This window comes from Neovison vison, chromosome 4 (genome assembly GCF_020171115.1).
Source record: "Neovison vison isolate M4711 chromosome 4, ASM_NN_V1, whole genome shotgun sequence".
NCBI lineage: Eukaryota > Metazoa > Chordata > Mammalia > Carnivora > Mustelidae > Neogale > Neogale vison.
The window spans coordinates 30,343,067-30,368,781 of NC_058094.1; the positions used below are offsets into that span (position 1 = coordinate 30,343,067).

At 40.8% G+C, this 25,715-nt stretch overlaps 1 protein-coding gene across 2 annotated transcripts in view; it reads left to right on the forward strand.

Annotated features, from left to right (window-relative positions):
* Nucleotides 1-20,815: 20,815 nt before the first annotated feature.
* Nucleotides 20,816-25,715, forward strand: part of RSPO2 (R-spondin 2) — a 155,832-nt gene continuing 150,932 nt past the window's right edge. For both annotated transcript variants that reach the window (XM_044245088.1, XM_044245089.1), the window contains exons 1-2: nucleotides 20,816-20,907; nucleotides 21,291-21,557. In XM_044245088.1, coding sequence (XP_044101023.1) covers nucleotides 21,464-21,557 — 94 coding nt within the window. In that variant the 5' untranslated portion in view covers nucleotides 20,816-20,907; nucleotides 21,291-21,463. The remainder of the gene's footprint in view (nucleotides 20,908-21,290; nucleotides 21,558-25,715) is intronic.

Here is a 25,715-nt window from a genome sequence, read left to right on the forward strand (position 1 = left end):
GGAGTAGGTGAACATCCGGGCCAAGGAGGTGTATGGAGAGGCTGACATGTACAGGGGTGTTGATGGTTGATGTTTGTAATAACCGATGACTGTTGTCTGTGTTCATTGTAAAATGGGTATGTGTTGGATTCATGCATCTTCAGTCTTAGTGATGCCAGTGTACTCTTGCAATGAGTTACAAGAGAATTCCCATGACAATCTCATGATTATAGTTATTACCAAGCCCTGCTTATTTTCAGGGAAAACAATTCACAGGCATTTACCCTGTGTCTTTACTGGGATCATGCAGCCTAGTTAGGAGACATTGGCCTGATAGAGCTGTCCTTGAAGTTGTTGTTTGTTCTCTGGCATTTTTACTTCTTTGGTCTAAAGATCAGGTGGCAACGAAGGGATGTAAACATGTAAAATCACAACTGAGTGACCAAGGATCTGCTCTGTGTGTGCTTTAAGGTAGCAGTATGGTTTAGTGGGAAGGAGCAAGGCCCAAGGTCTTGACCACTGACTAGCGTGTGATTTTGCATAGGTTCCTCAATTTCTCCAAGTCTCTTTTCTCATCTGGAAATGTGGTAACACTATAAATTGTGAGAATTCAATTACTAAGTTAGACAGCATAAATCCTCTAATGTAGTACCTGAAACATAAAAAGTACTCAGCGAACACCAGCTATTCCTAACTATAGCTTATAATTTATTCCAGATGATAGTAAAAACTCTTGACTTGTTGATTTTCAACTATGTAGAGATCCCAAAAGTCAGCTGTAAAGTACAGAGAGAGAATAATTCCAAGACATCTGAAAACCCTTCTATTTTAATGCCATTCCTCAGTAATAGTACATTTGAACACCTGTCTACATTTTAGGGTTTAAGGTGGGACATCTCAATGGGCAATGACACACGCATTGCCTTTCTAGAGAGAGATTGACTTTCATTGCATTATTTTCTGGTAGCTAGAAGTTATGCTAGGCATTTTGCTATGTTCTACCCGCCGATGAGCAGTGAATACCAGGTAAGAGGAATGAGGGATAAAGGATAAGGGAGACATCAGGATGAGAAAAGAGAGAGCAACAAGAAACACTATTTCTGTTTTCAGTTGTGTTTGCTTGTTCACATGTGCCACGTGTCTGAGAAGGTGGATAACTGACTTCCTGACATGCACGATCCTGTAGAGTCCTGGAGTTTAGTGAGTGTGGGGTGGTCAATAGACACACCCAGCTCCTTCAGCTGCACAGTAATTAGCATGTGTGACATGAAGAGTAGGTGGGGTGGAGGAGGTAGGCTTGGGAGGCTGGAGGAAGATTGCACGGCACTGTGGTTTTGAGAACTGATTTTGAAAACAACCCAATGACAGTTTGTTTCTGCATTCAACAAACTCCTATACCCACGTTAACTTAGTTTATATGTCGGACTCCCTGGGTAGTTCATAAGTTCCTGGAAGGCAGATACTGTATCCTGTTTCTCTTCATATGTCCATCCCCTAGCAGAGGAACTCCATAAATGTTTGATGGATGAATGGGTAAATAAGTGATTAGTCACAAAGTCAAGTAGCCTGAGGTTACTGAGCTGAGTGTGTCCTGCAATCCTGAAGAGTTGAGACTGTAACTTCAGCAAAATACTTTAAGAGGTCAACTCTGTCCATTGACATGGGGGAAGAAATGCCACTCACGATCACAACGTAGAGACCCACGGTCTTAATTTAGTAAACAATGTGCTTATGTGTGTGTGTATTTAAAAAGTTAAGCTAGTTAGCTACCTGTGGAAATTGGGAAATTTGCATAGTTCTCTTGATTGAGTCTTGGCCGGTACACCATTGTTCTTGAAAAAAGAAGATTTGGCCTTCAAAGATCAAATGGTCGTATGAAAAGATATGTCCAAGAACTCGGTAGTAGTGACTGCCCTCTCTGGACGGGACATACATAATCTGTAACAGTTCCCACTTACTCACGTTACTCATTTATGTTCCCTACTTGATCCTGAAGAGCGGCTTGAGTTTGTGACCTCTGCACCAGATGATGACCTGAGTAGAAAGGGGCACACAAAGAAGAAGCAGATACCTTCTCTTTCTCCAAAAATACTATGAGAAGTCTGATTGGACCTGATGGGGAGCTGTTGTGCTTGGGGTTAGAGAGAACGCACACCTACAGAGCAGTGTCACTGGGGGGCAAAGCTGATACAGGGGTTTGTGTAATGAGGGAGGGGACACAATGGAAGATCCCAAACTCCAGTTCATCAGCTCAGAATGATCCTTTGTGGTCAACAAAGGTGACTCTTCCAGCAGTGAGGGGCTTACAGTGAAAGAACTTGCTTCTGAAGGAGGGAGAGCAGAATGGCGAGGTAGGCTGAGATTGTCCTCAGTCCAAACTACCTCATACAGCTCTCGGGTTCTTAGAAGTCAGCCAATTCAATTTACTTACATTTGGCTTCCACTTTCAAAAACGCATACATTGGATGACACAATCAGATGTTCTATTAGATTTACTAATATTTTACAATGATGCAGCAAAGAGGAGGCCAAGTATCTTAGACACATGAGATTTATGGCCAGTTATTAATCTTGTAAAAATAATGAATTGCCACCGAAAAGGGGGGGGAAGAACAGATTCTTTCCCAAACAGGAAAGGAAATTTAGCCCACTCATTTGATGGATGAGTATTTTAAATAAAAAACAACAAACAAATAGAAAACATTTGGGAACCTAAAAAATCTCTTCCTAAACACCCAACCGTCCACAACTTCCAAAACCAACTTGGTGGGTGCAGTTGGCAAGCTGAATTGGACCTCTCACCTTAAGAATATTAGCAAATTACCGTAGGTCTGCTCCAGAAGAAATTTGATATTCTCGTGTTAGGGCTTTCCAGCAGGAATAGAGCTTCTAGACTTGGCAGGATCTAACTGACACTCGCAAACAGGTCCAGTTTGAAAGATGAGGACTCAGATGCAGCGAACAGCATATTTTTCCTCTTATTTTTATGTGTATCTAGACTTTTGGGAAAAAAATAACAAAATGTTGCTGAAACTTAAAATCCAGTGACTTATAAAAGCTATCCCTTTATCTTTTCTCCAGTTTTTACTTTCTTTTTTCTGTGATTTGAAAGGGGAAAATGAACTTTATTCTTTTTTTGATGTAGAGGAAAAGCAATTTTGAATTTTTGAGGAGAAGGGCTCTATTGCAGGTTGGCTAAACCTATATGTGCTCATGTATATTCTGTATTTTGGTAGTGTTCCTGCTCATTATTATCAGCCTTTTAAATGAAAAAGCCATCTTTTCTGAGGTGGTATTACCCTATAGTACATTTTTTTTAAGATTTATATAAAAATTCAGGAGAGTCTTGCTTCACTGGTTTTTCATGAAAGAAAACATTTCCTTTGCAGATTGGAATTAAAAAATTCAACTATTGGAGTTGTTTTCCTTTTCCTTCCTCTAAAACCAAGAAACATATTTTTCTTTCTGCACTGAGACTATTACTGAACTATCAGATGACCAGTTGGGTCCTGAAACCAAGATATTTATAGTCTGTAAATATTTTTATGGTGGTAGTGGTGAAGAAAAGGGTGGTCTTCCCTATATACACAGGCTGCCTTATAATTTTTTTTAAACATTTAAAAGTAAAGTCCATTTTTCCTGCATGAGAACAAAGCAATCTAAGTCTCTGCTGGGAGAATTTACAGTGATTTTCTTTTATTACATTCTCAGGCATTGTGGATCTGTGATTATACAGATTATGGACCAATTTTGATAGCCGTCTTTCATGTACTGCATAGGTATTGAGAAATTAAAAAGGTTTATAAGCAGACAAAATTGTATTTCAATCATGGCTTTTTTTTTTTTTTCTGAACGAGTTTTATCTCAGTATATAATAGTGGAAACAAAGTTACTCAGGAATTTATTTTTAAAAATGTTGCTGTTTGTACATTAGAGGCAATTTACTGGTGTATAAGTCAGCTCTGCTTTGGTAACAAGTGATTCTTCCATCTTGGTAACTTAGGATGACAAAAGTGTCTGAGGATCTGCCGTGGCTTTGCAGCCTGTGATCCTCTTACTCCGGGAATCTGGGTAAAGGAGAAGATTTTATTTGAAACATGTCATTTTCATGCCTACAGGAAAAGAGGAAGAGATACTCACCATGACTCTTAAAGCTTCTGCTTGGATGTCGCATGAGTCATACATGCTGTCGACTAAAGCAAATCACGTGGCTAAGAGTGACATCAATGGGGCAGGAAGGTGTACTTCTTCCACAAATCCCTGCAGTTTCCTTGGCAAGGGGTAAGATGAATAATTATTCTAAAGGAAAGAGGAAACAAATAATTGAAAATCATAATACAGTCTACCAGGATGATCACGAAGTTCTGTAAATCTATTACCAGTGGGTCTGGGATGCCTCCAGAATCCATTCCTACTTCCATGATTCAAATCGGGACTCTTCCAGCCCTGAAGAATACATCTGGATTTCCTTCTTCCTGTTGTTGTTGTGCACTCAGGATAGAAAAAAAAAAATAATGTATTATTTGCATAAGCAGAGAAAATTTAGAAAGGTCAAAGTTCTAAAAGATAAGCATTATAATACAGTTCACAACTGGAGACTCACACAAATATTGCTCAATACTCCTAATTTCTTCTACCTTCTTTTACTCTTATTCTCTTTTCCTTTGTCTTCCAACCTCTCTTCTTCTTCCCTTCCTGAAATACATACATTTTATTTATTATATCTCTCATGTCGTCTTAATTTCATTTCTCTCCTATTCCCTCTTCTCTTTTAATTTCATTAACTCATTCCTTCAGTTAATTAATATTACTTCCTAAATACACTTAGGACACCAAGATAAAAACAGACATGGTCCCTACCTCAATTTATGAAATAAGAAAATTCTGTCCAAGGTACTTTATAACTCTGAACTCCTATGACTATTTGTTCCCCAGGGTATACAGATTTGCAGGAGAGATAAAGATATGCAAAGTCAGCTACAATATAAGGTAAAATGTTCTAAGTGCCTGAGAAGGATAATTATTGTGTTATGGAAATTCAGTAGGAGAAGATTATTTTTAGGATGGGTTGGCAATAGATCAGTCTTATTACCTGAAATTTTTAAAATTGTGTTACCATAAAATACATCATTAGCTTTTGATGTAGTGTTCCAAGATTCATTGTTTACATATGCGACACCCAGTGCTCCATGCAATACGTGCCCTCCATAATACCCGCCACCAGGCTCTTTTTTTTTTTTTTTTAAGATTTCATTTAATTTATTAGATACAGAGAGAGAGAGAGATCACAAGTAGGCAGAGAGGCAAACAGAGAGTGGGGGGGGGGAAGCAGGCTCCCCGCTGAGCAGAGAGCCCGAAGTGGGGCTCAATCCCAGGACCCTGAGACCATGACCTGAGCTGAAGGCAGAGGCTTAACCCACTGAGCCACCCAGGCGCCCCAGGCTCATTTTTTTTTTCCAATTTATTTATTTTCAGAAAAACAGTATTCATTATTTTTTCACCACACCCAGTGCTCCATGCAAGCCGTGCCCTCTATAATACCCACCACCTGGTACCCCAACCTCCCACCCCTCCACCACTTCACTCCCCTCAGATTGTTTTTCAGAGTCCATAGTCTCTTAAATCTTTTTCTCTTTACAAAATTTATGTTCCCCTTCATTAACTGATCCTTTTTTTCCTCTTTGAGATATTTTATTCTTGGTGACTTGACCAGGGCTCTGAATCTAGTTCTTGTATACCAGGACTCTTGTTTGCAAGTAACAGAAGCCCAGCTCAAACTGGCTCAAGCTGGAAAAAGCAGAGTATTGCCTCATAAAATGTAGAAGTGTCAGGCCTCTAGGCATAGAATCTGGGTGTATACTGATTTTTTAAAAGATTTTATTTATTTATTTGACAGAGAAAGAGAGAGATCACAAGTAGGCAGAGAGGAGGGCAGGGTAGGGTGAAGCAGGCTCCCTGCTGAGCAGAGAGCCTGATGTGGGGCTCCGATCCCAATACCCTGAGATCATGACCTGAGCTGAAGGTAGAGGCTTAACCCACTAAGTCACCCCAAAACTCTAACCCACTAAGATACCCCATTAAAGGATGTCATCTGGGGGCGCCCTGGGTGGCTTTGTTGGTTAAGTGGCTAACTCTTGATTTCAACTTGGGTTGTGATCTCCGGGTTGTGTGATGGAGCCTGGTGTGGGCCTCTGTGCTTAAGAGTCTCTCCCTAAACTTTCCCCTCTTCCCCACCAACCTGGCTCTTGGGCATTCTCTCTAAAGAAAAAAAAGAGAAAAAGAAAAAAAAAAAAAAAAAGAAATGTCCTCTAGAATCTGTTTCTTTTCCTTGGCTTTTCTTTTCTTGCTGTTGGCTTTGTTCACAGGCGATCTCTCTCCTCCTCATGGCTCCGAGATAGCCTCATAGACTCACAGCCTACCAGTTTCTCAACCTCAGAAGTTCCAGCAAAACTTCTTTCATCGGTCTGCCTTGGAAAACAGTAGGGAAATGGAATGTTTCAAATGGTTGGGTGGGGGCATCATGTTACCTACCACTGAAGGTGGGCCCTCCTTGTAAATGGACAGAGCCTGTGTGTTACTAAAGAAAATTTATGGGGCGCCTGGGTGGCTCAGTGGGTTAAGCTGCTGCCTTCGGCTCAGGTCATGATCTCAGAGTCCTGGGATCGAGTCCTGCGTTGGGCTCTCTGCTCAGCAGGGAGCCTTCTCTCTCTCTGCCTGCCTCTCTGCCTGCTTGTGATTTCTCTCTCTGTCTAATAAATAAATAAAATCTTTAATTAAAAAAAAAAAGAAAATTTACTTGCTCTTTGAGTGGAAGAGAGAATGGAAAATAGCCTTGCAAAAACAACAGTGATCTGCTACATAGTAGAGGTTTAACAATACATTTGGTAAAATGATGGTGTAGTTATGGATTTTATTCATTATATAGGCATGTGTGGGGGCAAAGAGCATCTATTCTTATCTCCCCAAAACTTTACTGTCCTCACCCTTTTCTTCCTACTTACTCACTGTCAGTCCTATACCCTACAGATACTGTTAAGCTTGTTTTTTGTCTTTAACACATTAAAGCATAGCTATTTTATCATTTGTCTGATAACCGTATTTGGAGTCTTTGTGGTCTCTCTATGTTTCTTGTTTCTTGTCCAAGTGTCTCTTTTGGGTGTATGTGTCTGCTTCTCTTTTATTCTGTGCTGGTTATTTGAAAAATCATTTGTAAGAATAATGTGAATTTAGGATGGTGGCACTTTATTCCCAGGCAAGTTTTGAAGTTGCTTCTGCCAGCACCTGTGGGGACTATCAGCCCACGATCACCTTAATTCAAATTCAGTGCTTGAGCCAGTAGACCACCCAGTTGTGATAGAAATCTGGATGCAAGATGTGATGAGGGCTGGTTTACTGCTGAGCAACCCTGAGTGTATAGCTGAGGTACCAGGTTTCTGTGAGGAGGGTCTCCTATTTAATTCCTCAGTTAGTATCTACCTTCAATTTGAATTTCTATTTCTCTTTCCACAAGAAACCTGCCCTTTCCGGAGGAAATGGAAATTCACATTTTTATGTTGGGTAAATAGCCTTGGGATGAAAAGTGGTTTTTGTGCTCACTCAACATCCTGGGTTCTTTGGCCCGTTACTCCTTACTATCTTATTAGCTCTTTGTGGCTGTTGGAAAGATATTTATTATATTCAGCATTTTTTTCGTTGTTTTCCGCAGAAGGGTTGGTTCAAATAACGTAGCCTGCCGTTGCTGGGAACTGGAAGTCTTCTCTCTGAAAACCCTGGTCTGTGCTTCATCATTCCTGATTCTTTCTGTTGTGTTCTCTCCCAGTTTTCTGTCCTATTCTTTCATTGTACTTGGCTTGTGGATAGACTGTGGTTACCAAACCTACATTTTTTGATGTGATGTCATGGATCAACTTCTCATGATCTTGGATGAACATCTTTATTTCTCTGTCTTGCAGTTGATGGTATAAGGTGCTTCAGATTCCTCTCAGATACTGTCGTCTTGGTCCATTTGGACTCTGGTGTACTTTTGGGACATCTATATTTCCAATTTTTAAATTATTCCTACCATCTGAAAGCATGATAAGAATTACAGTGATATAGGTGAAGGGTATGAAATACTCAGATAATGTTACCTGTTTAGAACTGTATTACATACATATTTCCTTTACTTCCTCTCCTCCTTTGGGAACATTTACTACTCTTGTTTTTAATCTTGTAATCTCCTTCCACTTGATTCCCTCCCCCTCTGAATTTTTTCCTTGGTTTGTTCATTGGTTCTCCTCCTCTACATACCCTAAATTTCATTTTTCCTCCAAGGTTTTTTTCTTTGCATTTTTGTCTCCTTACCTTGACAGACTCTTCTATTCCCTTAGTTTCAGTCATATTCTTTGTTGTACCCAATAATCAAATTTCATGTCTAGCTCTGGCCTTTGTAAGGTGTTCCAGTTCCTTGTCCTCACAGATCATCTGCTGGCTCTACCAGGATGTTGTCTAAGTTCTAAAAGTCTCCATTTCCAAGCTTGTGTTCTTTCTCCTCCAGACTCTTTTTTGGGGTTATAGTTTTTGGTAATATAGTTAACATTCACCCAGGTTTCCTAAATAGAAACTCCAGCATCATCCTTGCCTTCTACCTCTCCCTGTTCTCACATTTAACTGACCAATCCTTCCTTGCCATTTCTATCAACATTGACCTGGGCTGGTTTCATACATAGGTCTGTATGTACATGTGGATGATACCTGCTGTTTGTAGATTCTGTATTTGCAAATTTGCCTGCTCACTGACATTTATTTGTAACCTCAAAATCAATATTCATGGCACTTTCACATTCATGGGTCATCTGATGTGCCTGTTTCCAGCTGAGGTTGAGCAAGGTGACACTCTGCCTTCTTGTTGCAACTCTCCTACTGTGAACAAGTATCTCTTTGCAATCTATTTAGTACCAGATTTTTCATATCTTGGGAATTTTCTATTGGTTATTTCACCAAGCATATAGTTGAAATGCTGTGTAGTGTTCCCCGGTGCAAGAAGGTGATGCCTTAGGAAGAAAATACATGTGCCAATTAAACCTCTTTCAAGTGTGAGTTATAGTGCTATTGCTGTGAGTTTGATGTTAATGAATTAACAATATTTATTAAATGAAGTATCTTTAAATAGAAACATAAAACAGGGTTGTGTATTGGTTGGTTGATAAAACGTGAACAGAGGCTTACAGGAACCGAATACTGTATTTTTCCTAGGAACAATGGTTTAGTGTTCATGGCAACTTTATAGAACAAAACAACCATGAAAATCAATTGTGTTTGTATAAATATATCATATGTAATATACTTGTATATATGATGAAATATATATATATAATAACTGTCTTCTGAACTGGTTTTCCTCCAGTGCGTTTTCACTGTTGCTGAAATAATTATCTTCCTAAGGTAGAATTGAGTATGTTACATCTCCTACCTAAAAAAAAAAAAAAAAAAAAAAAAAAAAATCCCCAATTCATACTACCAAAATTCCTTTTTGTTACCTACACCAACAGTCTGTCTGCAGTTCACCTTGTCCTCCCTTCATACCCTACTCCAGTAGCATGCTGGTTTACTAGACAACTATTTCCCTTTATGTCTGTTTTCTATCACTTTTGACTCAAACGCCCTTTCTTGCTTCCCTGATAAAATCCTATTCAGCCTTCAAAACCAAGATCATATATGAATCGTCTCTATAAAGCCTTTCTTGATCCTCACATGACAGTGTAATAGCAGTAATTGCTTTTATATTTATTTCTAGTTGCGTTTACCACTGTTGCAGAGCAAGTTACAAACAAGGAAAGGGGGAAGGCTAAAACAAACCGTGTGGTGTTGGATTGGAATGCGGGTCTTCATAAAGAACTCTCATGGTTTGGGTGCCTGGGTGGCTCAGTGGATTAAGCCTCTGCTTTTGGCTCAGATCATGATCCCAGGACCAAGTCCTGCATCGGGCTCTCTGCTCAGCAGGGAGCCTATTTCCCCCTCTCTCTCTCTGCCTGCCTCTCTGCCTACTTGTGATCTCTGTCTGTCAAATAAACAAATAAAATCTTAAAAGAAAAGTTGTTTTTTTTTTTTTTTAAAAAGAACTCTCATGGTTTTAACTCTGATGCTGAGAAAAACTAGAAGCTAGGATGCTACTTGCATTGCATAAATCTGGCACCCAGAACTTAAGTTTGAAGATATAATTCTCCACTAAATAGAACCAGGGCTTTTTGAAGAAAAGGTTCATTGCAGGGCTGGAACAGGGAAAACACAAGATAAGTCTGAAAGTTATGGCTATGCCTAAAATCTAAAAAATACTTAAAGAATGTTGGAACATGTAAAAAGGACACAGAACCACACTTAAGATTCTCCCACAGGCCAAATCTGGGACAGATTGAGAATCAAAATAAATATAGTAATACAGTATAACAAAATAAGAATCCATGGGTCCATACTAATATTAATTGATCAGGGAGAAGAGGAGGCTTTCTCATAATAGACAAACAACTAATAAATGTAGAAGAAATAATGTATCTATAAAGTCACCATTTAGGAGTTGTCAGAGTAATTGTTGATTTGGACAAGAACTATTAAGGGATGACAAAAATAGTGAGTGAACATTTGATGAGGGAGAAAATAGCTATATGGTTCCAAAGTGTTTTTCATAAATTAATTGTTAATGTTAAAAGGAGAAATAGTGACTTTACCTATGTAAGATTCTGATAGACAATATCTTAGCCAAGTAATGGGTAATGGGAGAGATCAGTATCCCGTTCTCTTGATATGATGGCCTACTGAAGCCACAGCATTAATTTCATAGTCTTCCTCCTAAAAAGGGCATAAGCTGAATCTAATTATGAGGAAATATCAGACAAATCCAAACTAAGGGACGTTAAAAAAATTGACTGTTCTTCAAAATATCTAGACCGTGGGTGATGACAAGAAAGAAGTTTCAGGTTAGAGGACAATGGGGCATGACAGCTAAATGTAGTATGTGATCCTGGATTCCTTCTTTACCTGGGGAACAAGTAGCTGTAAAGGTTATCTTTAAATGTTAGCTAAGAACATTTACATATATATATGGGCTGTGAGTGAGATAATGATATTATGTCAATGTTAGCTTTCCTAATTTTGATAATGTTGAGGTTATGTAAGTGGTGTTCTATCTCTCAGGAGTATACACTGGAGTATTTAGGAATAACAGACCATATTTAAAACTTACTAAGTATTGGTCTTAAAATATATATGTATATAACTGTAGAGATAAAGTGAATGATAAATGCAGTGAAATTTAAATAATTGGTGATACTTGGGGAAAGGTGTTTGGGTTTTTTTGGAAATTGCATCAAAAATTAAAAAATACAAAAATCAAGTAAACACTTTGGTAAGCAAGGACAATCTCGTTTGTTTACTTACTTTTTATTGTTTATCCCTTCCCAGTAATATCTATATAATATAACATATTTGATATAATAAAAGCATCATAAGTGTAGTGATCTTGTTTTCCTTTCTCACTACTGTATCCTCAGCATCCTTTGTAGTGTGAATATATAGGACTTCAATAATTAATTGTTAATGTCAAAAGGAGAAATGTAGTGTGAGTATATTTGTCGAGTGAATAAAAGAATATTTGGAGACAAATAACAGTAGAACACTTCTATATCTTAATTTTGCACTCTTCAGAAACCTTACTAAATCTAAGGTAAAATATTTTCTCTAAAAAAGGGGAAAATTCTCAAAGTAGGAGGACTGCTGCCTAACCCCCAAACTTCCATCTTGGTAGAATATGAGGGAACTTTTCTCTGGGAAACCAAGTGAGAATAGCTAAATAAATTATATCTTTATTTCTTTCACAGAATGCTGTAGTCAATTTATTTATGGCCCATTTTTCCTGTATAGTAAATCTCAAGTTGACAAGCATCACCCAAATGATGTGGGTTTTTTTTTTAATCTCTCATTTTAAAATATAAGCAAATAGTCAAGAACAGTCGACTATCAAGAAAATCCTTAAAGATGAAAAAGACCAAAATAAACACAGAGAAAAGCAGCTGGAATAAAAAAGAGTAGGTACCATAAAGAAAATTAAAGAAAAAAAAGAGAGTTCTTATAATTCATAAAAATGAGAAGGGTGATGGAAAATTCTTTATTATAACTTGAGGGTAAAGTTGAGGCCATATTACAAAAAGTAGAGAAAAAAGACAGAGAGATGAAAAATAGGAGAAGAAATACAAGAAAATTAAAAGACCTCTCAGACGTTCAATATTTGAACAACAGGTATTCAAAAAAGGAAAAAAAGAGGGGAGCAAATGTGTATAGGGGGAGAGAGATCATCCAACAAAATAACCAAAGATCAATTACAGAACTGAAGGACATGAATTTGCAGGTTTAAAGGGCCATTAAACCTCCAGCAAGAATAATGAAAAAAGATCACAATGAAGTACTGACAGTGGTATTTTAGACTTCCAAGCTTCTGGGAGGGGACTAAAGACAGGAACATAAAAAAGAATCAGTGATTAGAATGGCTTTGACCTTGTCAAAGTTATATCAGAGGGTAAAAGACAGCAGGGTAATGTCTTCAAACTATTAAAGAAAAATAATCTCAATCTAAAATTTTATATTCACCCAAGTAACCAGTTGTGAGGGTAGACTAGGGACATTTTTAGATCACAAAGTCTCAAAAAAATGTCCTCCTATACAAAATTTTTCTTTTCTTTTCTTTTTTTAAAAAAGATTTTATTTATTTGTCAGAGAGAGAGAGAGAGCAGAAGCAGGGGGATCTGCATGCAGAGGGAGAAGCAGGGTCCCTGTTGAGCAAGGAGCCCAATGCAGGAGTTAATCCCAGGATCTTAGGGTGACCTAATGCAACTGAATGCAGATCCAGGATCTTAGGGTGACCTAAGCTGAAGGCAGATGCTTAACCAAATGAGCCACCCAGGAGTCCCTATAAATTTTCAAGAAACTCTTGGAGAATATTCCTCACCACAGTGAAGGACTGACTAGGAAAGAGGAAGATGTGGGACACAGGAAACAAAATCCACCAGAGGTGAGAGGGAAAGGAATTCCTAGGAAGATAGTGAGAGGACATCCCAGAATGACAACTGTGTATCTGGCCCAAAGGATAACCAGTTCAGATGAAACATGCCAGAGCCCTCAAGAGGAACCTCAAGAAGATGAAATTGGTGGTCTACTTGGTATGAATAAACATATTCAGAGGTGATTAAGAACACCAGAAGAATGTTTGCACAGAATTTCTGGGAAGTCACAGAAAACTCTACAGAAGAGAAAACAAGGTACTGATAATTCCAGAGAAAACAAGAAGTTACACAGGAAAGTAACTGTAGTAAAATTTACTACACAACACAGCTCTGAATAACACCAGTCATAATAATGTGACTACTCGACTGATCTAACCATAGGTGAAAGCTGTGTGTATGGGGGGGTGATGGTGTATAGGTTAGAACCCAGAGAAAAGAGGAATACATTCTTTTTTTTTGTGGAAAATTAATAGATAATATTTATGTTGGCCATGGTTCAGTCAAGAGAACAGATTCACTGGGTGTTACAGATGGAGTTATTACAGAAGTTAGATCTCACACAATCGTGAGAGAAACTGAGGGAATAAAGATCTGGAAGGGGAATTGGAGGATCAGGGGAGTCAGTAATGTGTCTGACAAGCCAAGCATGCCCAATCACCACAGTACTATGGCAAAGGAGTATTTGAGGAGAGGTCTCTGGAAATCTGTTGTCTTACAGCTAGTTGTCCGGTTGTGGTCCTGGGATCTTTGGGTCAGCAGGGCCACCAGCAGGAAGAAGGGTAGACGGCTATAGGTAGAAAAGTGAGCTTTACTCTGGTACCCACTGTGTGCCTCAGCTTCTGTCCATTATCACATCTTACTACAAAAAGACCTTCTGAAAGTCTTGACCACTGTTTTACTTCTGTCCCCTAAATCTTACAAGATTCCTCTTTTAACCAGCTCTAACTCAAAATCATTACATGACAGGGGATTTGGGAAATACTGTTCACAACTTAACCCAGGAGACAGAGCAACCCACAAGCACCCATCCTCTTCGCAATTCGGTATCCAATACACTTCTGTTGACCACATTTAAGTCAGAAAAAGACAGAAGCAAATGCCTATTTCCACAGAAGATGGCACACCTATCCACACAGAAACATACTGACCTTCCCAAAAGAGGATACACAAAGTCTCATATATTCCTTGATTCATCTTGGGGTGATATTCATTCTTTTAGCTAAGTCACACTCACTATCTCATATTTTGTGGTTTAATACTGTGATAGAAGGTTGACACAACTTATACATGTTAGATAGCAGAGGAATAAGAGATGACAAAATGTTGGTGTTTGATATTCATATCCAATCAAGGAAGAAATGCTTCTTATCTATTTCTGCAACTAATTATGTGATTATAGCTGGCACTTATACCTTCATTTTTCCCTAGGACTGAAATAAATAGGCTGCCCAAGAAAGTCTTATTTGATTTGTGTAACGTAGAACCTTTAGGTCTGGCTTACAGAAACGGAACTTGAGTTACCCAATGCAGAGGTACAGCCCCTTAACCAATCCCAGACTTGAGCCAGTTCCCAGCCCCAGAGCTCCATGAATGTAGAGGAGGTCAGGACTCTGGAGCAAGGATCCTCACTGTGAGTCTTTCTCTTTTCCTTCCTCAATAGGACCTGGGGCCATTTACTCAGATGACTGTGTTTCAGGGAAGTGGAAATAACCCAGTTTGGGGGGACTGACATTCAATGATTAACACCTAAAATGTCAAGAGATAATGATACATGATATGTTAACTAGTTGAATTTAAACAAAATCAAATTAAAAGTAAAAATCAAGAGAAGGGGTTTATGAAGACTGGTAATGAATGGCATTTTGGCTTGGGTGCATCTCCCAGTGGGCCTAGTGCATGCCCAAATTCACACATGGATATTTCCTGTTCTGGAATAAATAGTTAGAGCAGACATACTCAACAACTAGAAGCATCCGCATGTTGGTTCTCTTACCTGTGTATCTATTTTTGTATTATCATGTATATAATGTGTGTATTACTATTTTTAAATTTTCTATATTGTTTCAAAGTTTAAGTGGCTTACTAAGGGGGGGTCTGGTTGGCTCAGTTGGTTGGTTAAGCATCTGCCTTCTGCTCAGGTCATGATCATGGGTCCTGGGATGGAGGCCCACGTAGTTGTAGTTGGGCCCCCTGCTCAGTGGGAAGCCTGTTTCTCCCTCTGCCTACTGCTTCCCTTGCTTGTGCTCTCTCTGTCAAATAAATAAATAAAGTCTTAAAGAAATAAAGTGGCTTATAAAAATGCATATAATACTACGAATTAAGTACATTAAATTGAGAAAATCACAGCAAAAGGAAAATAAGACTAGAAATATGAAATGGAGCAAGAAAGGAGACTAGTACATAAAGTGCCTTCCTGTCTTATACACTGGCTGATGGTAAGCCACAAATTTGTTCTTGAACAGTAATGCATTTCATTATAACTATAAGTTAAAGACAAACCAGTGTCTAGGAGAGACATATCTGTTTTGGATACTGTTCTGAAAAGAGTTCTGGGAAAGGTCTTTCCTGCTCTCAGAGATTACCTGTTCTATTGTTTATCCCTATTAGTATGGCTAATTGAGTGTCAAATAAAACATTCTCTTCATATTTGTGAAACTGAGTCTAAGTCTTAAAATAGCTAGGAATAATTTTGTGTCTCTAGTCATTAACCAAGTGTAGTAACACTTCATTCCAGCAACCACATTCGCACAGAAAAGAATGGAATCGACACATACTACTTTAGTTCAAAAGAGTTCAGAGCACACAAGATTAAATAAAGGAAATAATTGTAAAATGTCAGGTCAAGTCTTGAGTTTTCTCTTATGAGCTGGTCTGACTTGGACTTCCTTTGAATAGAGCCTCCTGGATCTCTTCCATGAGTATGGAGAACAAATGAGAAAGAAGCCTTATCACATCAGTCTACAGAAGAGTTCTCAAGTGGCAGAACATAGTATTATTAACATTTGGAGAAGTCAAATATTTACACATTTTTCAAATGTTAAATAAGTGATTATGGTGTGGCTTCTAAAAACAACAAATTAGCTTAGATAAGGACTGGTCAGTGACCTTGCTGAAGATCTTTCATATTAATTAATTTAATTATTTCATACACAGTATAATACATGAACACAGGCTATCACATACAATTAGCAAAATAAATATTCAGTTTATATTTAACAGGAAAAAATACTATCCATATTGATACAGTGGCAAAAATGCCATAATTTGTTTTGAGACAATGGATAAGTTCTAGACTGGAAGGGCAGATACAACATCAACAAATTTCAACAGTGAGTAACAAAACAGTGAGTAACAAAACTTTAAATCTGAGAATATGAATATCTCATAGCATAAAAGATAAGGAACTCTAAAGCCATTAGCTAATGAAAATGAGAGTTGGGGCCAAAGTCTACCAAATCTGTGAATAAAATAGTTAAGAAAGGTTCAGAAAAATTTAAATCCATTATAGTGTAGTCATATCATGCAGTCATAAAATCGCTAATATCTTATGGTTTTTAACATCAAAAAATGTATTAGAAAATTCCCAAATGAAAATTTAAGAAAAATGGCATGGGTAAGAGCTTTTACAAGTATGACACAAACAAATCTATACAAGACAACAGTGACAAATTTAACTAGATAAAAATATTTTAAAATTTGCAGCACAGTAATTATACACATTAAAAACAAAGAAAAATCATGAAGTTAACAAAATATTTGCAAAAAAATCAAAATACTATGTGTGTGTGTATGTGCACCTATGTACATATATACATATTCTGTATGTTTATATCTATATATTCTATAAAACAATAGTAAGTGACCAAGAACATAGAGAAAAAGGTAAATAATACCTTTGGAGAGTTCATGGGAAAGGAAATAGCTTGAGTATATTAAAAGCACATAGTTTTATTTAAAATAAATAAAAAAATGAAACTCTTGAGGTATCACTGTTTGCCTAGGAGTGTCAAGAATGAGAACATGTTGGCCAGTATTTAAGGAGATGGGCACTTTTTTGCTTTTTTTGCTGTGGTTTAACAAACTTATGTGGGAGGCAACTTTTAAGAATGCACACACATGCATATCCAACTGTTTGATCCAACTTTGCTACTTTTAGGAATCTATAACACAAAAGTAAAATGAGCCATGAAAAGGTTAACTGAAGCATTGCTTATAACAGGAAAAGATGAAGACAACCTAAATGTTTTTGGTAGGGAGCTGCCTGAAAACAACCATGCAGTGAAATGATATACTATTGTATAAAAAGAACAGCAAAGTTTTTTATGAGCTGATACCAAATGAACTTTAAGATGCATGAAAACAAAATCAAGATGCAGATTAGATTCCACTAGTTGCATCAAAGTAGGGAGAATACACACACACACACACACACACATATATGTGTGTATATATACACATATACATATATACATACATATATATACACACACACATATATATCACATATATACATACATATATATACACACACACACATATTCACACACACATTTTTTTGATAAGCACAATATATTTCTGGAAGTATATTCAAAACCTGGAAGGTTATACCCAAATAACTGGTTGTCTCAGAGGAGAATTGACTGGCTAGGGAAGAGCCTCTTCCCTCTATCTTCTTTATGAAGGATTGAATTTTAGCTGTATCATTGAGTTACAAGTCAGGAAAGTAAAGTACACAAGTTGCCTTCCATCTATAACATCATTCCTCAACTGCCCTCACTTGACCTTCTCTATAGCCAATGAGTGGTATGAAGTCAATCTCACCAGTATGTTTCTCTGTAAACAGACACCAGGCACATCTCTATTTATAAAGCTACTTTAATGAAACCACCATCTAAACTCAGTTTGAAGAAAAAAAGCCCACTGAGTCTCCAAGATGGAGAAACTGTGAGCTGTGAGGTTCAACAACAACACATTCAGAGTTTAGAAATGAAAGGAAGCAGAAATATGGGATTAAAGTTAATGATAGTTTAGGATCTGCTTGGGTTGTATTTCTTAGTAGCAAGAACATTCCTGGGTTCTTGAAATCAGGAAAAATATTCAGTGACTGGCAAAAAAAAAAAAAAAAAAGTCTGCATTATCAACAAAGTAGCGCATAAGAGATTAAGAGTGAGTCTCTCAGTACCCCAAGAACTAAGTGTGACAGATTTTTGAGGTTCAATGGTATCCTCTAAAAAGCAGAGACAGACCAGGAGCAAGCACAAGGACAAAGGAATTAAGACTCTTCTTTCTCTCAGAGCCCATTCTCATCTTAAGAGCACCAACGAATCTTCAACAGAAGTTGCACTGTTAAAATTCTTCTTCTTCTTTTTTTCTTTTTTTAGCAGGAAATTAATCTAGGAGTTCACTAAACTGAAAAGGCTCTCTGGCTTATAAAAAAAATTCCAGCTGTGCAACCTAAATGATTGAAATTATGGAAAGTAATCTTTGAAGACAAAAGCTTGAAAGTGGTCTGTAATTTAACTATGATTGACATCTTTCTACACTGAAACTCTATCAATGAGTTTGTCCTCTCACTAGTTAGATCCCACTGAAACAGAAACTTCTTGATAGAAATAGAAAACTGATTGCAAACCAGAGCATGGCAAGGCTAAAAGAGATCTTGTTCAAATTTTCTAAGAATACTGCCAAGGAAACTGAGATCCAGAAAATTACCAAAAGTGATCAAGGGGATTAATGGTAGAGTTAGATCTACTTGATCTTGTGCTCGTTTTGCCCTTATATATTTTAAAATAAATAAATAAATATTCCAAAAGACTGATAACCACTGATCTTGAAGGGGTCTCAGCGCTATATAGAAAGGCCAAGGGCTTATTTAGAGAAGTCTTTATGCTACCATGGACTTGACTTCTTTAGAAGTGCAATAAATTTGGTGTGTGCATTATGTGAGTGGTGTATTTATATATATATTTAAAATGATGGGGGGATATCTACTGGAATATTCAGTCATCATGCTAATTGCTAGTCCACTCCCTAAGCTGAAAATTTCCAGTTGCTTCCAATTCCATGATAAAAATCAAAGACTCTGAAAACTCAGAAACAGATCCACTGTTCCTGCAGTGTGTTTTGTCAACTGTATTTGTGCCCTGTGGGCCAGTCTCAGGGGCTGAATTTTCTTATCTAGGAAATGGGACCAGTGACCTCAACTCAGATTTATCTTGGATGTTCTCAAGCATGCATAAAGGAAATAACACTGAAGTTCTTAGCACATAAATATTGTTATGTAATAGTGATGTCTGTAAAAATAGTTATGGACAGACAATAATGGAACAATTCATAAACACTATTCTAATAGTCATATTGTTTCAACACGATTGTGTCAAGTTTCTAAATTTCTGAACATCTGAAACTGAAGGCATAGAAAAGGAAAGTTAAGCCATATGATATGGGAGCATATGGTCATATCTACAAACATTCAAACTGTCATGGTTGGCAGTAAAAAAAAAAAAAAGAAAAAGAAAAAAACTTTTGCCTAAGGAGTAAATACATTCATTTCTACAGCAGTGAGGGCAGGACAGAAGATTTCAACAGAAAGAAATTAGGTACCATCAAAAAAAAAAAAAAATCAGGTAGCATCAAGTGTATGTCATGTAACCCTTCGTTAAACAGTAGTCCCCAAACCCAGGCACCCAGAAGTTTAAGTCAGAGGTCTTTGAGGGAAGAGGGAGAGGGAAGGATTATGACTGAGAAATACTTCAGTGGAAAGTGAACTTTTCTTTAAAGAAGCAAGGTCCCAATTTCTTGAATCCTGCAAGCAAGGGACCACAAGGTTTTGCAATTTTTTTTTCCCCCGGAGAAGAAACAAAGTCAAGAAACAACGCTAGTGAGGACATGCAAAAGCTATTGGAAAACCTCGCTCACTCCCTACACTGAGGGCGCATTTTAATTTCAGCCTTGATAACATCTTCTGTCTAACAAAGCCGAGACGTAAATTAGCAAGTGGCTGAGGTGTAGTATCTTTCGGGATGCAGCTCAAGTTCAAACTCAGTCCGCCAGAAGCAGCCGTCCCGTCAGGGAGCTCAGGAAGGGTGGGCTAGGACGGGTCAATTAGATCCTCCTGGCCTCGAGGTCAGGGCATGGGTTGGACACCCCCCCCCCCGCCCCCCGGGGAGCGCCCGAAATAGACGCCTTGCGGGTGAAGTCGGCAGGGCTCCCCCTGCCAGTGCGGTCCAGGGGCACCCCCACCCCCAGCTTCCTTTTGGTTTAGCCGTGCACTCCAGGAAAGCCCGGAGGGAATTTGCCTGGGGTTGGGCTCGCTGGAAGCTGTCAGCGCTCTTTAGGACCTCAGGGAAACCGGAGAGTTTCTGGCTTTAGGACCCAGGAACTCCGAGGCAGCCTGACAGTGATGCCTTGGACCACAGCACCACCTACTTATAGAAGCATCCCGAGCCTCGCCTCGGCCGGGCTGCATCTCCGTCGGAAAGTGCGCTCGCCACATCCCTGCGGCCTCGCGGGAGCGTTCTGTCTGCCATAGCTTGGAAAGGGAGAAATCCTAGCTGTGAAGTGGCTGTGGAGTAGAGCCCGGGAAACCGCACAGTTGGACAGGGACCTAGAGACTGAGAGCCGGTGGTGCCGGTCGCCCGAGGACCGCACTCACCGGCGGGCACGCAGCATCCCGGAGGCTGCAGACGCGCCTTCCCGCCGCGCTCCTGCTAGGCACCGCCGGCCCAGACGACCGTGAGAGCACTGCGGACCCGCGGTGGCCGCCGGAAGCCCGGACCTGCCGGGCGCTCCCGGCACCTCTCGGCAAACTTTTCCCCGGCCCACGTGCTAGCGAGGCGCCTCGCTTCCCCTGCCCGGGATGGAGCGCCGCGCCTAGGCACGCCGCACGGTCCGAGACGTAAGTGCCACGGTAGGCGACCCGCGTCCGGCCACCGCGGCCACGGCGCTGGGTAACCCCGCCGTGGGTCCTGAGGGCCGAGGGGCGCTCCTTGAACCCTGCGCCCTTGGTGCCTTTGGAACCCTTTCCTTTCCCTGGACTGGCCGCCCAACGCCCTTTCCCCCCGGTCCGAGCCTGTAGTTCGGCAGGGGTTGCTAATTTATTGATTGTAAATCACCTTTCTCTCCAAGTCGCCCGCAGCTGTGGGCTCGGGCTTAAACTGTCCCGCGGCTCGCGCTAAGCGGTGGGTTCACGCCCCGCTCCCTCCTCCTCTTAAATTGGGACGCGCGAAGAAACTGTCTCCTCGGGGCTCTCTCCACTTGTTTTTCCTCTTCCTCTCTCAGGTTCAAGGTTTGAGAGATGCTGGCCGCGCCGAACTGACCAGTGCGGGAGCTAGTGGGCTAGTGGCCACTCGCCCTCGGCGTCTCTCCTGGCAGCGCGGTGGGCGCCGGCTCCTCGCAGGATCTATCCGGTTCCCCGACTTTGAGAGGCGCCTCTCCCCCGCCCGACCGCCCAGATGCAGTTTCGCCTCTTCTCCTTTGCCCTCATCATCCTGAATTGTATGGATTACAGCCACTGCCAAGGCAACCGATGGAGACGCAGCAAACGAGGTGAGTCCTGCTCTGCCCGAGGGGCGTGGGGCCGGAGTGGGGGCGGGTCGCGGCGCTCGTGCCGGGGCGCCCCGGGGCTCCGCTGGGCCTGCAGTGCCCTCCACCCCGCTCGCGCGCGCCACCGCTCTGCACTTTCTGGGCCCCGGAGCTCCGCCGAACGCTCTTTTCTGTCTTCGGAAGGCGCTGCGAGCCGGAGCAAGACGTGCTGGAGAGCCGGGTGAGCCCGGCGGGCGCTCGGGGCTCAGTGGTGTGGTTTGTACCCGGTTCGCTGCCCCGCTTCTACTCCTGAACTCCTCTCTTTCGCTCTCCCTGCTTATCGGGCATTCACTGTTTCCTGTTCTTCTCTTTGTCCTTCTCTCTTTTTAGTCCTCTTAACCGTCTCCCCTGCAGCTCATCTCTGTCTACCTTCCCCATCCATGTGCGCCCCAGATAGCTTTGAACACGGCCTAGGTGTGTGTGTGTGTGTGTGTGAGAGAGAGAGAGAGCGCTGAGAAGGGGTACTAAGTCAAGAAGGGGTACTAAGTCAAGGCGGGGGACCTACATTTACAGGGAAAGGGCAAAATTGATTTCTTTTTCTGGAACCCAAGACTCTGTGGGATGATTTATTGAACTTTTTGCATTGAGAAGCAACTTGTACCCGGGTTTTCTGGGGGAGTGCTGACGTGCGGAGTGATGTTTTGGGGACAGGCCTGCCTTTGCGCTCTCTATATACTTTCCTTAAAACTAGCTGGTTCTGGTCTCAATGAAATTCCCTTGCGGCTTTCTAACCGCTCCCTCAATCTCCATCACTTGTGTGCGCTCCGGGGAAGACAAGTGGAAGCCTCCAGAAAGATACCAGAGAGCTAGCTTTCAGGGCAGATTTACTGTGCGTCTATTTCTGAGTCCTGCTGGGGCTGCAGCTGATCCAGCTGCATTTAGGGAAAGGGCTGCTACACACAATGAAGTCTTCTAGGGGGATTTGAACACAACCCCAACACACACACACACACACACACACGACCAGTCCTTGCATTACTGGGAGCATGGAAGGTGCCCAGCAGCCCCTTAGAACTGTTTCGTCTAGCAATTTGGACTTCTGCCCCGGTAGAATTTGTCTGGAAGTTAACAGAACTTGTCTCTCCCCCTGCCCCATATAAATGTCGCGCTCGATCTGTGATAGGGTATGTTTAGAACTCATTTTATGGAATCTCCGGTCCTGCACCCAGATTTTGGAGAACGCTCTTCTCGCCCTAACTTTTCACCGCCTTCTAGGACGTCCTTAAGCTGTTGCCACTACCCGGAGGGCTGGAGGTCGGCGGGCCGGAGGGCCGAGCTCGGATGACTAGTGGTGTGCTACTTCCGTAACCTCTGCTCTCCAATTGACGCTACGGATCTGTTTTTTAAAGAAAACAGTCCGTCCTTTTTCTTTTTCTCATTCTTGGCATTCGGAAAATTCTTATTTTCGGAAATCGTTTCGCAGAAAAATGCTACAGAGAAATTTCTTTCCAGAGGCCACGAAAGTTTAATGCTAATGGTCGTCCTGAAAAGGTCCCTTTCCATCATCTCCTCCACTCCTCCTCCCCGCTGGCTCCTTTCTCCGCCTGGTATTTTCTTTTGAGGTATTACTCGCAGATCTGGCAAATTTTGGTTACACTGTAGTCGAAAGTGTTTGGAAAGGCTTTATCACCTCTTACCAGCACAAGGTGCTGTCTACTTGGTTGGGGGAAATACGGAGATGCTTCAAGTTCGTGCAAATAGAGAAATTCCTAAGACGCCTTGTCAGCTGGTTCTTTATTATGACTGACCAATTCCGTGAGGTCTTTCTGATCCCCACTGCCTGTCCCATTGTGGCGGATCGAGGAGGAATCTAACTAACCTAGTGTGGCCCGAGAACTTCACACCGCGGAGCTGTGCGATAGAGGACATGACAGCACCCCTGCGGCCAGAAGCGGTATTGCAGGTCCTTCCAGGCAGTGCCCTGGGGCCGCCTTAGGTATCGGACACAAAACCTATTCATTTCAAAGCTGCTTTGGCAAAATCTCCTAGTAATTACCCTTCACAGCCCCAAATGCTGACACTTAGAAACCCAGTCCTAAAGTGTGCCGTAGTCCCTTTTGCCAAACCAACCTTTTGATGTAATAAAATTCAACTACTTTCGCTCTATGTAAATTGGTAAAGAAATCCTGTAAAGAAAAAATTATCAAAAATTTGCATCCCCCCCCCCCCCCCGCCTTTAATGGACATCCCTTCCCAAATTCCCCGTTTCTGGCTAAAATAACTATGGTTTTTAAAAGTGACCACACTATCTGTGCCAACAAAGGGTGTACTGTGTTTTTAATTAAAAGTGGAACTCCTTGAAGGCCTGGCTAGACAGCAGAGGGGGAGAGTAGCTTTTAGGCTTTGCAAGGAAGCTTAAGGCTTGCATTGTGAGAGTATTGAAATGAATAGAGATCTAACTCAGGTTGTGTGAATTGTCCCTCTTCACAAACTTAAGCTGGTTTTAATTGATCTCATGTCCACTGATTGGTATGCGCAACAATTGGTGTAGAATCAAACAATTGACTTTCCCAAAGGAGATTGATTTAAATTAGTTCCTTGGTGAATGCTTGACCACTAGCCAAATCATGTCAGCAGTGACCGTTGACATACTAGAGCCTATTGTGGTACCAACATTTCCCCCTTTCCCTTTGTTTTGGATAGTGGCAGTTAAATATTACTTTCTAGGGAGAAAAGTGATTAGGACCTTAAAAAAAGAGTGTTGTGGCTTCGAAGATCAGTTATTTCCTTGGCTTTGTGCTACTGTGTAGGCAGTAGTGATACCAGGATTGGTTAGGCTGATGCCTGTGAGCTGGTTTTTTTTTTTTTCTTCTATATTCCATCTGTAAATAATCAAACCTTCACTGTGGAACATTCTCAGAACTCCTTTGGCATTATGTTTAGTCTGCTCTATGATCTCAGATGCTCTATAATATCATTTTCTTAATGAAATAAAATTCTTGGCAGAGATTAGATAATTTAGTCAGTTAAAATCAATTGCATCCAGTTTGGAATAGAGAGCAAATATATCATTTAACTGTATGTTCTATTTCAAAATAGAGCCAGAGGATTGAGAGAACAGAACGTCAACCTTCCCTAATTTTGGGCAAATCTGGTATGGGGAAGACCAACCTAAACAACAACATGTACATTCTTTCTTCCCCTTCTTCAGAAAACAAAATCCTAAAATAAAAATGTATTTGAGGGGTGCCTGGGTGGTTCAGTGGGTTAAGCCCTCTGCCTTCGGCTCAGGTCATGATCTCAGAGTCCTGGGATCTAGTCAGCATTGGGCTCTCTGCTCAGCAGGGAGCCTGCTTCCCCCCACCTCTCTGCCTGCCTCTCTGCCTACTTGTGATCTCTGTCAAATAAATAAAATCTTAAAAAAAAAAAAGTATTCGGTAGGGGTGCCTGGGTTGCTCAGTGGGTTAAAACCTCTGCCTTTGGCTCCGGTCATGATCTCAGGGTTCTGGGATCGAGCCCCACTTCGGGCTCTCTGCTCAGCGGGGAACCTGCTTCCCTTCCTCTCTCTCTCTCTGCCTACTTGTGATCTCTGTCAAATAAATAAAAAATCTTTTAGCAATAAATAAAAATCTTTAAAAAATGTATTTGGTAATAATTAATAGGGTCTGGTAGCATTAATTTTTAATGAGGCACAAACACAATAGAGAATGAAAATTGTGTAGAGAGGAGGCACATGCCAGCCTTTGGAAAAGCTGCTTGAAAACTCACATCTTGGCTATGTGGTACAGCCATAACTCAGTGGCTCCTTCACCCACCCTATCATTCAAAAGTATGGTCATGGGACTCCTGGGTGGCTCAGTTGGTTAAGCGTCTGTCTTCGGCTTAGGTCATGGTCCCAGGGTCCTGGGATCGAGTCCCGCATTGGGCTCCCTGCTCAGCAGGGAGTCTGCCTCTCCCTCTCCCTCTGCTCCTCACCCTGATTGTTCTCTCTCAAATAAATAAAATCTTAAAAGAAAAAAAGAAAAAGAGCCTGGTCATTATTAGCTACTGTTAACTCCCACTGCCTATACTAGTCTTGGAACTACTTAGGATTTATCTGTGTGGTACCCTGGGTAGATTTGCTTCATTTATTTGAATATAGTTGTAAGCCACATTTCAGGTTGAATTACTAAAAGGTGGATG